This window comes from Polyodon spathula, unplaced genomic scaffold (genome assembly GCF_017654505.1).
Source record: "Polyodon spathula isolate WHYD16114869_AA unplaced genomic scaffold, ASM1765450v1 scaffolds_900, whole genome shotgun sequence".
Lineage (NCBI taxonomy): Eukaryota > Metazoa > Chordata > Actinopteri > Acipenseriformes > Polyodontidae > Polyodon > Polyodon spathula.
In genome coordinates, this window is record NW_024472387.1 from 1 (window position 1) to 12,500 (window position 12,500).

Genomic DNA, 12,500 nt, shown 5'->3' on the forward strand with positions numbered 1-12,500 from the left:
CTTTAATGTTTATTGATTGGGATCAGTTCTTTCTTCAGGGTTAGTTCGGTGAGATACAAGCACCTCTCTCATACAATCCTGCAGCAGTATCCTCTATCAAAACTGAAATTTAGCAATTTTCTCACTATGCAGTTCCCTTAGTTTGAGCTGCTCTGCCGTATTTATCAATACGCATTACCGCGCCTTTTTTTTTTTTTTTTTTTTTTTTTACAATGCTTTATTACACTTTGATGTGCTTTTACTATGGGGAAACTCTTGCAAAGGAGTTACAAGAAGAGACAAACAAAAGAACTACAGTTTGAAAAACGCAGCTGTGATTTACTAACTGAAGTGGGATGAGTCTGAGGTCATGTCCATTTCAATGAGACTCGGATAGACGGGACAGGTATAGCTGCTGCAGGTTCTTACGGATAGCAGTGCGGCCAGCGAACCTTCTTGTTTCTCAAACTGTGCTTGTTGTGCAGTACTGGGCAGGAAAGAGCTGAAAGTGGGCTGAACTTGTTACCTGTTATGGAGAATGCAAAAGATATGCAAACATGTGGCCGCTGTTCGACGCACCCTTCCGCAAATCTGGGGATCGACAGGGAGAGAGCGGGCTCATCGGCGTGCTCTTCTGAAAGCTTTTTTTTTTTCTTTTTCAGGAGAGAGATTTAATGAAGACCTTTAGGATCCCAGAGGACACATTTATCACGTACATCATGACCCTGGAAGACCACTACCACGCGGACGTGGCTTATCACAACAGCCTCCACGCCGCTGATGTCACGCAGTCCACGCACGTCCTGCTGTCCACGCCCGCACTCGATGTGAGTACAGATTTGGTGAGCACAACACAACATACCCATGTGAAATGAAGTGAAGGAGATGTGTGTGCGTGGTGTACAATGCCGTTTCATTTGGTATAATAAAACCTATGTGAGAGGGATTCCGAAGGGAGCTTCGCATTGGCTCTGGCTCTCCCACCGGTTAGAGAGGCAAAACCGGAAGGGGCTGTTTCTCCTCATCACGCTACAGCGGGCCCTAACCAGTGAGCTCAGAGCAGACACCTGCAGGGCTTGTCCTGCAGGGGGCGGTAAATCGCTGACATCCGCTCTGGAGTTCCTGGGTGTGGAAGAGGAAGCTGGCTCGGTCGTGGGATCGGAGGACGCCCGCTGAGCCTTCAGTCCTCCTCAGCAGCTGTGCGGGGAAATGCTGCGGTGAGGGGAAGGAATGATTGGACGCTCTGAATTGGGGAGAAAAGCAGGGGGGTGTATATAGATAGATAGATAGATAGATAGATAGATAGATAGATAGATAGATCTAACGCTATGGCCAAAAGTTTTGCACCACCTAGAGTTTTAAGATTGAGACATAATTTTAAAAAAACTACAAAATGATCTCGCAAAAGTCTACTGGAAGCCATAATAGCAGTACAGTAGTTAGATTTCGAAACGTCACATTTTTCAATTTTTGTCAGTTTTTTCGTGAAGTATCTGGAAAACTACAAAGTGGTGTGCAATTCAATATGTTAACGTAACATAATTCAGCAGGTTCATTCTACAGGGGGATGCAAACCCTTTGTCCGCAGCTATAAATAGACCTGCTCACTGCGCTGGTGGCCTCTGCACTGCTTCAGCCTCCCCCCCCCCCCCCCCCCCCCCCCGCCCCCCCCCCCCCCCCCCCCACCCCCTTCCCCCCCCCCCCCCCCCCCCCCCCCCCCCCCCCCCACTTAGCGTTGGTCTCCTTGTTCTTCTCCCCCTGCAGACTGTCTTCACGGATCTGGAGGTTCTGGCGGCCCTATTCGCAGCTGCAATCCACGATGTGGATCACCCAGGGGTCTCCAACCAGTTCCTGATCAACACCAGTGAGTCCAGCCCGCTGAGTCACTGCCTTCAAACAGCTGCTCTTTTACTAGGCTCCTCCCTTGCTTTTAAAAAGCCCTTAACGAGAAACTCGTTTTTTCGAGCTTGGCTCTTTAGAGGTTGCGGTTTGGGTAGCTTTGAGAGGAGACGTGGCAGTTGCCCGCAGAAGCTGCTGGGAGATGCCAGCCCGATTGTCACGGCCCTCGTGCTGCCCCGGAGGCCCGGTTCTGTTGCCTTGGTGGTGCGCTGTCATTGAAGATGCCGTTTCCTCTCTGCAGACTCAGAGCTGGCTCTGATGTACAACGACGAGTCGGTGCTGGAGAACCATCACCTGGCCGTGGGCTTCAAGCTGCTGCAGGAGGAGAACTGCGACATCTTCCAGAACCTGAGCAAGCGGCAGCGACAGAGCCTTCGCAAGATGGTCATCGACATGGTGAGAGCTGCGTCGAGCTGAGCCCACCGCCAGAGGCAGGACTGTTATTATCATTGTAGTGTTTAGCGATTAGGCAGGCGCCTTTATTCAAGACGACTTGCAGGTGTTACAAAGCAAGCTTCATATTTAAATACAGTGTCGTTCACAGCAAGTGCAACTAATTATTATTATTATTATTATTATTATTATTATTATTATTTATTTCATAGCCTTATCCAGGGCAGCTTCCAATTGTTACAAAATATCACAGTACGAAGTATCACATTACAAAATATGACATTGTAAAATATCACATTACAGAATATCACAATATAGGTACGAGCAGTTGCAAAGAACAATAAGCCAGTAGCAAAAAATCAACTTCAAATAAGAACAAATAATAGAGGGTACAGTAAATAATTCCATCTAAGAGCAGGTTCGACTTGTATTAAAAATATTTGTTTATACGGGTGAAGTCCAGTAGTAGTGAATACAATGAGTGAAAGAGACTGATTTGAATAAGAGCAAATAATGCTACTAAAGCACAATAGAGTAGCAGTGCAACAGTGCAAGGATAGTGGATCCAGTAACGTGGTGCTGAGGGCAGGCAAGTCCAGTGCAGAGTAGGGGGGCGGGTCAAGAGATCTACAAGGCGGTCTAACGGGTGAGTCTTGAGGAGACGACGGAAGACAGTGAGAGACAGAAGTTCTTCGGGAGCTGGTTCCACCACAGAGGGCGTGGGGAGGGAGAGTGGAGGGAAGGCATGACCAGACAGCCAGTAGAGGAGGAGTGGAGAGAGGGAGAGGCGGGTGTGGAGAGTGGAGCAAATAAATTCAGGCAGGGAACTCACTCTTAACCTTTCATCAGTTCAGGTAAACGTCAAGCATATTTTAGGCGCTTCCAATACCAGATCAAACAGTCAATCGAATAGCTAGAAGCATTTCTCATAAAAAAATAATAGGTCCATTGATCAGCAAGGAAAGGATTTCTGTCTCTCCTCAATGCATTCCCGCTGTGCGTTGGAGTATCGCAGCGGGCGAATTGTTATCTAAGAAACCTTTGACTGGTCACAGACTCCTGTGTGCTTGTCCCTCCACTCTCAGGTCCTGGCGACAGACATGTCCAAGCACATGACCCTGCTGGCTGACCTCAAGACCATGGTGGAGACCAAGAAGGTGACGAGCTCTGGAGGGCTGCTGCTGGACCACTACACTGACCGGATGCAGGTGATTCCGCGCAGTGCACGCAGCCCGTGGCCCCTAATTCTCCAGCACCTCTTTGCATTGCGGTGGTCTGCTGCAGATGGACGGGATCCAACTAGATTTGTCTGCTTTGCAGAAACTAAAGTGACTGTAATTGCCACTCTGGCGACGGGCATGTGACGGCGTGACGTTAGAAGTGTCGTGTGCAGTTTGCTTTACTCAGATCTGCTGTCTTCTGCACATTTGTTGAACTTAAACATAAGCCAGCCTTCCGAACAGGAACTACCTACCACATCCTGCTACAGGATGACTGCCCCCGTCCGAGCTGAAATGATCACGGCAGCAGGACACTGCATGTGTCCTCTGTGGAAGACAGCTCTTATTAGTAGCTGTCTCTGAAACTAGAGTTGGCATCCTGGCATTAGTTCGAAATCGGCATTAACAGAGCTGAGAGATGAGGTGGAAAGGTTTTGTCATCTTGAAATCGTAACCTTGCCCTGTTGGTGATGTGGTTGCATCAGTCTCATTCTGGTGTTCTGGGGAGGGAAGCGGTTGTCAAGGAGAGCTGTTGCTAGGGAGACAGGGTTGCTAGGGAGAGACGGGTTGCTAAGAGGAGTGCCTGCTTAGGAGAAGGGTCGTCAAGGAGATACGGTACGTTGCTACGGAGACCAGTTGAAAGGTGCGCCGTCCTGGCTGTGACAGGGGCGTGGTGATCAGAGGCAGTAACGAGTTTTTGTCCAATTGGGAACCCATGCTGATATTCCAAACAGTCACCTTGCCTTCACTGCATCTGTTCATCCTATAGTGATTCTAGCATGGGAGTACAATCACATGAATGTAGAGGATACGCCATGAACATGCGTGGGGTACTGCAATTATTCAAGGGTAGGGCTCTCAACACTTACTGTTCATCACTGCAAATATGTGAGCTGAGTTCACCAAGTTCAGCTTCACACAGTTAGGTAAGATATATAAGACAGGCACTCATTAATGCGAGGGAGACAAGCTCCCTGAATCCTCTCCTGATGACAGACCGTACCTGAGCTTTCTCCCAGAACACTAGGTAATTGTAAATTCCATGTATCACAGAGTGCTTTCCCCTCTCTCTCTTCTCCCAGGTGCTGAGGAACATGGTGCATTGCGCTGACCTCAGCAACCCCACCAAGCCCCTGGAGCTGTACAGGCAGTGGACAGACCGCATCATGGAAGAGTTCTTCAGACAGGGGGATAAGGAGCGCGAGCGGGGCATGGAGATCAGCCCCATGTGTGACAAGCACACCGCCTCCGTGGAGAAGTCACAGGTATGCAGCAGCAAGCACAGGGAGACCTCCAGTTTTGCTATTGATGCAATGCAATCCAACACGATTTTGCAAGGGTTTGGGTGCCTAAAGCAACTAGCTTCCTTACGCGTGCCAAACTGTGGAGACTCCAAACAACACAGCTGCAAAAGTTTTGCATCACCTGGAATTTTAGGATTGAGACTACATGAACTGTATGAGTTTAATTTAAACTATAGGAACATCGTTTAGATATTTTATTTAGCATCTTGTAATCAAAGAAACGGCAAAATGATATCTCGAAAAGTCTACCAGAAGCCATGTCAGCGGTACTTCATGTTAGATTTGGTCACAGTTTTCGTCAGTTTTTACTGTTAAGTATATGGGAAAACTACAAAGCGCTAACGTGTAATTCGTTATGTTAGCAGAACATTATTCAGCAGGTTCCATTCAACTTTATGAAACTAAATTAGTTCATTCCATAGGGGGTGGCAGAGCTGTAGTTGTCCTCGCTGCTGCTTTGTGACCGTCTCCTTTGTCTCCCTGGCAGGTTGGGTTTATCGACTACATAGTGCACCCCCTCTGGGAGACGTGGGGGGACCTGGTGCACCCAGATGCGCAGGACATCCTGGACACTCTGGAGGACAACCGAGACTGGTACCAGAACATGATCCCTCAGAGCCCCTCTCCACCGCCTGACGACCCAGACAGAGAGCATGACGCCTGTCTGGACAAATTCCAGTTCGAGCTGACCCTGGAGGAGGAAGGGGAGGGAGAGGGACAGAGCCCCCAGGGTCAGGGGGGAGAGCTGCCGTGCACGCCCCAGAGAGGGGAGGGGCAGCTGGGGGAGCAGGAGGAGAGCCAGGGCCCGGCGGTGGTGGTGGTGGTGGTGGGAGAAAACGGACATTCGGAAGGGAGCCCCGAAGAGGAAGAGGAAGGGGACGAGGAGAAAGAGAACGACACATCCTCCCCCGCCGAAACATGAGCCCGGCCTTATTTATTTATTTATTTTTTTTTAGTGAGTGTTCGGAAGTAGGGGGGGGGCTGTTGGGATTATAAAAAAGGGGGTGGGGGGTTGTTTTCCCCTCCGGCCCTCCCTCCCCTGGGACGACTATTAAAACAAAGAACAAAAAAAAGAAACATTTTTAATTTATTTTTTAAAAAAAAAGGGGAACAAAATAGCAATCCTAAAAAATGTACAATGACAGCATTATTACACAGCAACTGTAGATTTCGAATGTGTGTTGGCGCCGCCCTACTGGTAGAATTGAGTAAGTGAAGACAAGAAGAAAAGTGGAAACCTTTTTTCGGGGGGTGGGGGGGGGGGGTCATTTGGAACGTAACACTCTGTACATTCATATATGTATCGGGGGAAGGGGATTGGACTGCAACTATGTGGAGCGCACTTGCTCAGAAAAGAAGAGGTGTTTTTTTTGTTCTTATTTTTTTCTAGGGGATAAAGCCATTTCTAACATATTTCCTTTTACTTAAAACATTCAAAGCAGTACAAAAGCCTCTTCCATTTCTGTCGGGGGGTGGGCATCACATCAAGGGACTGTGTGGATAAAGACAAGGCACTCCCGCAGGACGTTCGTGTCTCAAACGGGGCAACCTCACCCCCACCCAACCCCACTCCCCTGCCCTCCGACCCCCTCCCTTTATTCTGAGTGCTACGATACAAAATGGCCGCGTGCCTTTTTTTACCCACAAGCCCCTGCGCTTGTGGTGACGGCCAAGCAGTGAATCCTTGGCTAGTTTTTTTTTTTGTAATCGTCGTTTTTTTCGAACGCTGTCTGTTCACTGGTCGCATTTTACAGACACAAAACAGCAATGGGGAAAATGCAGGAGTTTAGGCCTTCTTCTTCGTAACACTAATATATTCAATAGCAAGTCTTCCTCTGTTCCTTCCTTTTTTAAAATATATATATATATATGATTTTATTTTTTTTTTGCACAAAATGGCAATAGTTTAAGAGGAGGAAAATGGGTCAAGGTGTTTGAGAGAAATGCAATTGTCTGTTTGTTTTGTGTTTTGTCTGTTTTATTCAGAAGAATGTTTCTGAACGCTTTTCATCTAAGTCCAGTTGCCATTCCTTGCTGGTGCCCTGCTTAGGTACAAAACAAAAGTGACAATAATGAATCGATTTCCTGCGCAAGAATATCATCATATATAAATATGCACTTGCAGTATTATTTCAAAAGGTTGCATGGTCATTTCAAAAAATGAACTTGCAAAAAAACTTCAATCCTATTCAGAATATTTTTTTTTTTTTTTTTTTTTTTGCCTTAACTTTTACAAAGTATGCTGAAACTCCATGTGCCACGGTCAGGCCTCTCTTAGGAACTCAGAACCCTGGAAGTGATGATGATGATGATGATGATGATGATGATGCTGCTGATGATGAAGGCACGCAGCGGTCCTGCAAGCGCAGTGCAAGCTGAAATAAAAAACGGCTCATCCATAATTGATGGGTCCTTCAGTCAAAAAACGTACTCTGGGTTCCTCCTGACTTCTAATTACCACGACAGGGGGAAGTCATAGCAAACGCAGAGTCAGTTTTCTGCGTGACGTTTTGTTAATTGCCTTGTATCATCTTGAGATTTGTTTTTGTATCATTATTATTATTATCATCAATGTCATTTTTAAAGGGCACCTTTTAAACCTGGGTGACTGTTTTTAGCTTCTCTCTTCCGAAAGAAGCTTCATTTGAATTGCATTGCCTAAGCCAAACTCCTGCTACCTGCAGAGCTCCTGCAGACTGGTGGTAGGTGAGGGGTTTCAGTGCGCTAGAGCTGTGTTTGAAGCCTGTGCCGTAGCTGAGCTGGGAGATCTGTCTAGGATGTTTTAACAGTCTGCATGTGTCGCTCTCCTGTCAAGATCCACACAAGAAACACACAAGAAACTGCTTCTAGACTGGAATTGTTACTCCACTACAGGCGTTCGTGTGCAAGTCTGTGTGAACACCTCCAGATTTGTCATGTGCTGTGCGTCCTTTTATATACACACCTGCATGGAAACCTCTGGCCGTGAGAGTTTCAGTAATCAAGGTGATGTGTGAAAATGTCAGACCACTTTAGGCATCTTAAACAACTATATAGAAAAAAAAAAAAAAAAAAATGCATTTTAACATTTGTGGCTCTATGTGTTCCCGTTTCTCTTACTATGGATAAAGGTGTCTGCCAAATAAACTAATAATAATAATAATAATAATAATAATAATAATAATAATAATAATAATAATAATAATAATAAATACTATTTTAGTTTAATTGCCTGTGTGGCCTATTAAAGTCAACAGTTAAATTAGACAATCACTAATTTTGCCTGTTTTGACAATTTTCAAGAATTTTTCCAAGATTTTCGTTTTATTTAATCCACACAACAAATCAAAACTACACAGCAGCAATGGGGTGTTCGAATACATTTGCACACGTCTGGCTGTATATATATATGTGTGAATGTGAACTAAGGTTTGGTGAAGCTTTTAAGTCAGCTTTGGGTAAAAAAGGACAAAAACCTTCGAAACACCTGCCTTAACACTGTCAACGTGGGATACAGAAACACCTGCCAACCAAGCACCTGCTATCAGCACTCTGTCCGAGGCAAGCATCAGTTGTGTTGGCCCTCATGAGTGAACCTGACATGCTATCTTTGCATATGGCAAATTCACCAGCTGTGCCAGGGACAGCCAAGTCACACTCAAAAGTGCGTGTTACATATGGCAGGTGTTTCCGATATTTTGTCCAACCGTCGCAGTATTTTACAGCACTGGATCTTTTTAACTTTGACGTCAGCCTTAATGTAAAAGCCAGTCATTGCCAGACGAGGAGACCGGATGGTTTTTTTTATTTTTTTTATTTCGCAGATTCGTAGGACGGATTCAATCAAAAACGACTGTGCTGCATTGTGTCCCATCTCATTTCCCTGAGTTTTATTTAAATTTATTATAATCAAACTTCAAGTTATAGGAAACCACCTTGCTTTAGGAAAAGAGTCAAAATTGTAAGTTTCATTTCTGTGTGCTCTTCGTTTAAACCGCGCATTTCCAGCGCCTCGTTGAAGCTTGATTGAATGGCGCGATGGAGCAGGGAAATCACATTATTGATCTCAGCGAGTAATCCTTATCTACCATATGAAACAATTCTGATTTCTGCTAACCAGCTACAGTAAAGAAGTACTATCCTACCGAGGCTGATGCTGCTGCAGCAAATCAAAGCTTCACAGCCTAGACCGAGCTTAGCAAGGATTTATTTCAATTTATTTCAATGCATTTCAATGTTTTTCACTGTTCCTGGTGTGTATGTTTGAAGCAGGGATTGTAAGCACATCTCAATATGAAAATTTAAACCAAGAACCAACAAGCCAAACTCAAATCAACAAGCCAAATATCAACAAGGCTTGAGATTCTTGTAGGTAAAGGTGCAGAAAAAACGTAATAACGTGTCGGTCAGAAGCAAGTGTTGGCGCACACTTGAGTGCGCTCTCAATATGAGGAAGGCAGCGCTCTTAAGTGAGCGCTAACACTTCTAAATCTTGGCAGCGGCGTTATTTTGCTGTCGCAGGTGGGTGAAAAAAAAAAGAAATTGCCATTTTACACAATACTGTAGCAGATATTTCTTCTCCGTTCGCCGCCTTTTTTTTCTGAAGAAGAAAAAAAAACGCAAAGGCTCAAAAGAGTCGAATGGTTCGCGTGCAGTTTTTATTTTTGTACGATTCTGTTTGTTGGGTTGCAATTTTATTAGATTATTATTATTTTTATTATTATTACTATTGTTATTATTAGTAGTAGTCGTATTGCTATTATTTTTTTTTGTGTGTGTTGTACATATTGTAATGTTTGACTGTAAATTATTGATTCTATAAAAGAAAAGTTGAGATTGAAAACGCTCCTGGTGAGATTCAAATGACTTCATTATCTCTCTCTCTCTCTCTCTCTCTCTCTCTCTCTCTCTCTCTCTCTCTCTCTCTCTCTGTATATATATTTACATTGTATAAAGAAATTAGACAAATCAAACACTGTAGACTTATTCTTATTAATAACGAATTATGAAATGTGTGTCAGCATTGCACTATTTTGGCATTTATTTTCTTTGTAACCTTTCTGAACCTTGGGGGAGCTGTTAACAGTAACAATTAAGGTGCGCCTATTGTGGGAATATCGAGGGATTAGGTTAAAAGACATACAATATAAAAAAGGGGAAAGCAATTAAAGACAGGCCTCAAGCAAATTACACTAGAGCAATCGCGGTTTTCTGTTTGGAGTTTGTGATCGGAGCTGTAGCTGCTTGCGCACAGTCAAGCAGGGAAACTTTTTGCGCCTTCGACTATATGACAGCAGCAGCAGACGAAGGTTTTCAGTTGTGGTGTTATCCGGTCACACAGCTTTCAAGGAGTCACATTTCAGATAACGTCACCGTGCCTCTACACGCCATTGCAGCGCACTCTCCCGGGATGCAGAATGCCAGCGACCACTTATACAGTTACATGCTTATAAAAAAAAAAAAAAAAAAAAAAAAAATCTGATATATCCCTTGGCACAATTATTATTCCTCCAAACGGGTTTGCAAATTGGACGTGTTTTTCCATGTTCTAGAGTTTGCTTTGCTGTAAAATTGATAATCAGCTGGCTTGGGTATTGTGCATTATCATTAAAAAAATAATAATTCTAATTAATTCAACGAGGAACGTTTCGACAGTCTTTCTCAAGGTCTAAATCGCAAGCGATTTTAATTCACCGGGGAGAGAAATGTGCGTTGCGCCCCGAGAACTGCTACTGGCTGCAGCAGCACCACATTACAGAGGTGCAACATAATTCAACTCAGACGAGCCCGGGAGCATGCCAGCCTCAGTTCTTTGAACACAGTCTTTAAGAGGCTGGCTTTCCCGTTTGAAAAAAACGAAACCAGGACCTTCAAGCTGATCCTCTAAGAAGTGTCAGATGGCACTTTTGCAACTCAAGCACCGTATGTGCGTCATTCAGTGTAACCTTCTCCACATCAGTGTCCTGGCTGTCTAACATCTTGAGGTTTCCGTTACGGTAAACTTCTTGCTGGTAACAGGGCTAGCGTCACTTATTCAGTTTTGTCCGGCTTTATTTCATTTTGGTTTTGTTTTATTATTTCTGTTGTTAGAACAAATGGCGCGTTTGTGTTTGCTACCACATACAAAACAAACAAACAAACAAAAAAAAAAAACCTTAAATGACGATTGTAATATTTGTAAATCATATTGCTGTGTTGTGAAATCTACAAAGTCTTTAAGTTATTTTTATTATCATTATACAATTATTTTTGTTATTATTAATTATAATATTATATTATTATTATATTATTATTATTATTATTATTAATCTTGTCTTTTCAAAGAGATTTATGAAAATGCTTGGGTTTCCATTTGTTTGAAATAAAGGCATTTTGCAGTTAATGATATATAAAACTCTCTCACTCACTCTATCTATCTATCTATCTATATTAATTCTGGTTACTGCGAAGTGTGTTAAAAGCAGGGTTATCAATATGTTCATATATATATATATATATAGGTAATTATATATATATATATTATATATATATATATATAAGCAGAAGCGCAAAAAAAGCATGAATACATTTTACGCAACAGCTTGTGCACCAGCTTCTTGGTTTGAAACAGGTCATGAACAGAACTTCAAAAGGGGAACCAAAGCCTTCTGAGCCACAGATTACACCGTCTCCTCTGGTGTGAAAGGGGGATTCCCAGAAGTGATGTCATGCATATCTAATCAGGGGCTCCCCACTCTTATTATCTTATGTATTACTGTGGCATTGGAGAGGGTTCTGTACAGGGGTTGGGGGTCGAGTTCTGTTTTTCGATTCCAAAATCCTTTCTAAAATCAGTTCTCGTTAATCAATTCCAACACACCATGGATCACAACCGCAGTTAAGCGCTATTCTGTGAAAACGAGCTTCTCATCAAATTACTTCAACTGAAGTCGCTTCTCCGTTCATTCACCTGCCTTCTAATGAAAGCAGCTGAACAGTCTCGATAATTAAAATATCAATTAAAAAAATATATATATATATATATATATATATATATATATATATATATATATATATATATATATATATATCTATATATATATATGATATCCCTTTGATCCAAACGTGTCTTTGTTTATTAAAATGAATCAATTTTAATCGGGTGACCCCCCAGACAGAAAGGTGGGAAAAAGAGGGGTCAGAAAGTCGTTTTATAACAATTAAAAATATATATTAAACATGAACTAGTCTTAGTACTTAACGCATACAGACTACACGAACCCCAAACCTTCAGGCCATTTCTTCATGGGAGGTGGTGGGGGGGTTGGCACAGCCTGCAGCCCGCAGCGTCCAGGAGAAAGGGTGCCGGGACAGCACTGTGGGTCGAATTGAAGATTGGGGATCTCTCCTCTCCCTTACTCCCGGAGAGACGGAACACAGAACTCATCCCAAGGACTTTGTATGCACAGGTATCCTAAGTGATAAAAAATAAGGGTGGTTTGCAACAGGTAACCGAGGGTTTGTATACCAGGAGCCCTTCAGATACTGTACGAGCAGAACTAATGCAAATTAGACAGTCAAACAGATTTTTAAAAAAGAGTCAGACAGGTGTTAATGCATTCTGTATTTCATAACGCCAGCGGCTCTGTCTGAAGACCCTGTATCTGTTAAACTACTTGGAACTTTTTTTTTTTTAAAAAACTATTTATTTATAATAATAATAACTTTAATTTATTACAGCGAGAAT

The 12,500-nt window shown here is 43.3% G+C and overlaps 1 protein-coding gene across 2 annotated transcripts; it reads left to right on the forward strand.

Annotated features, from left to right (window-relative positions):
* The first annotated feature begins 304 nt into the window (after window positions 1-304).
* Window positions 305-6,876, forward strand: LOC121309143 (cAMP-specific 3',5'-cyclic phosphodiesterase 4D-like). 2 transcript variants are annotated; one of them, XM_041242041.1, is made up of 6 exons: window positions 305-821; window positions 1,744-1,843; window positions 2,120-2,274; window positions 3,357-3,479; window positions 4,574-4,756; window positions 5,283-6,876. In XM_041242041.1, exons 1-6 carry the CDS (start codon window positions 654-656, stop codon window positions 5,715-5,717), a joined length of 1,164 nt encoding a protein of 387 aa, XP_041097975.1. In that variant the 5' UTR covers window positions 305-653; the 3' UTR covers window positions 5,718-6,876. The 2 variants fall into 2 exon arrangements, with proteins under 2 accessions (XP_041097975.1, XP_041097976.1); XM_041242042.1 differs by having other exon boundaries at window positions 312-806.
* Window positions 6,877-12,500: the final 5,624 nt, after the last annotated feature.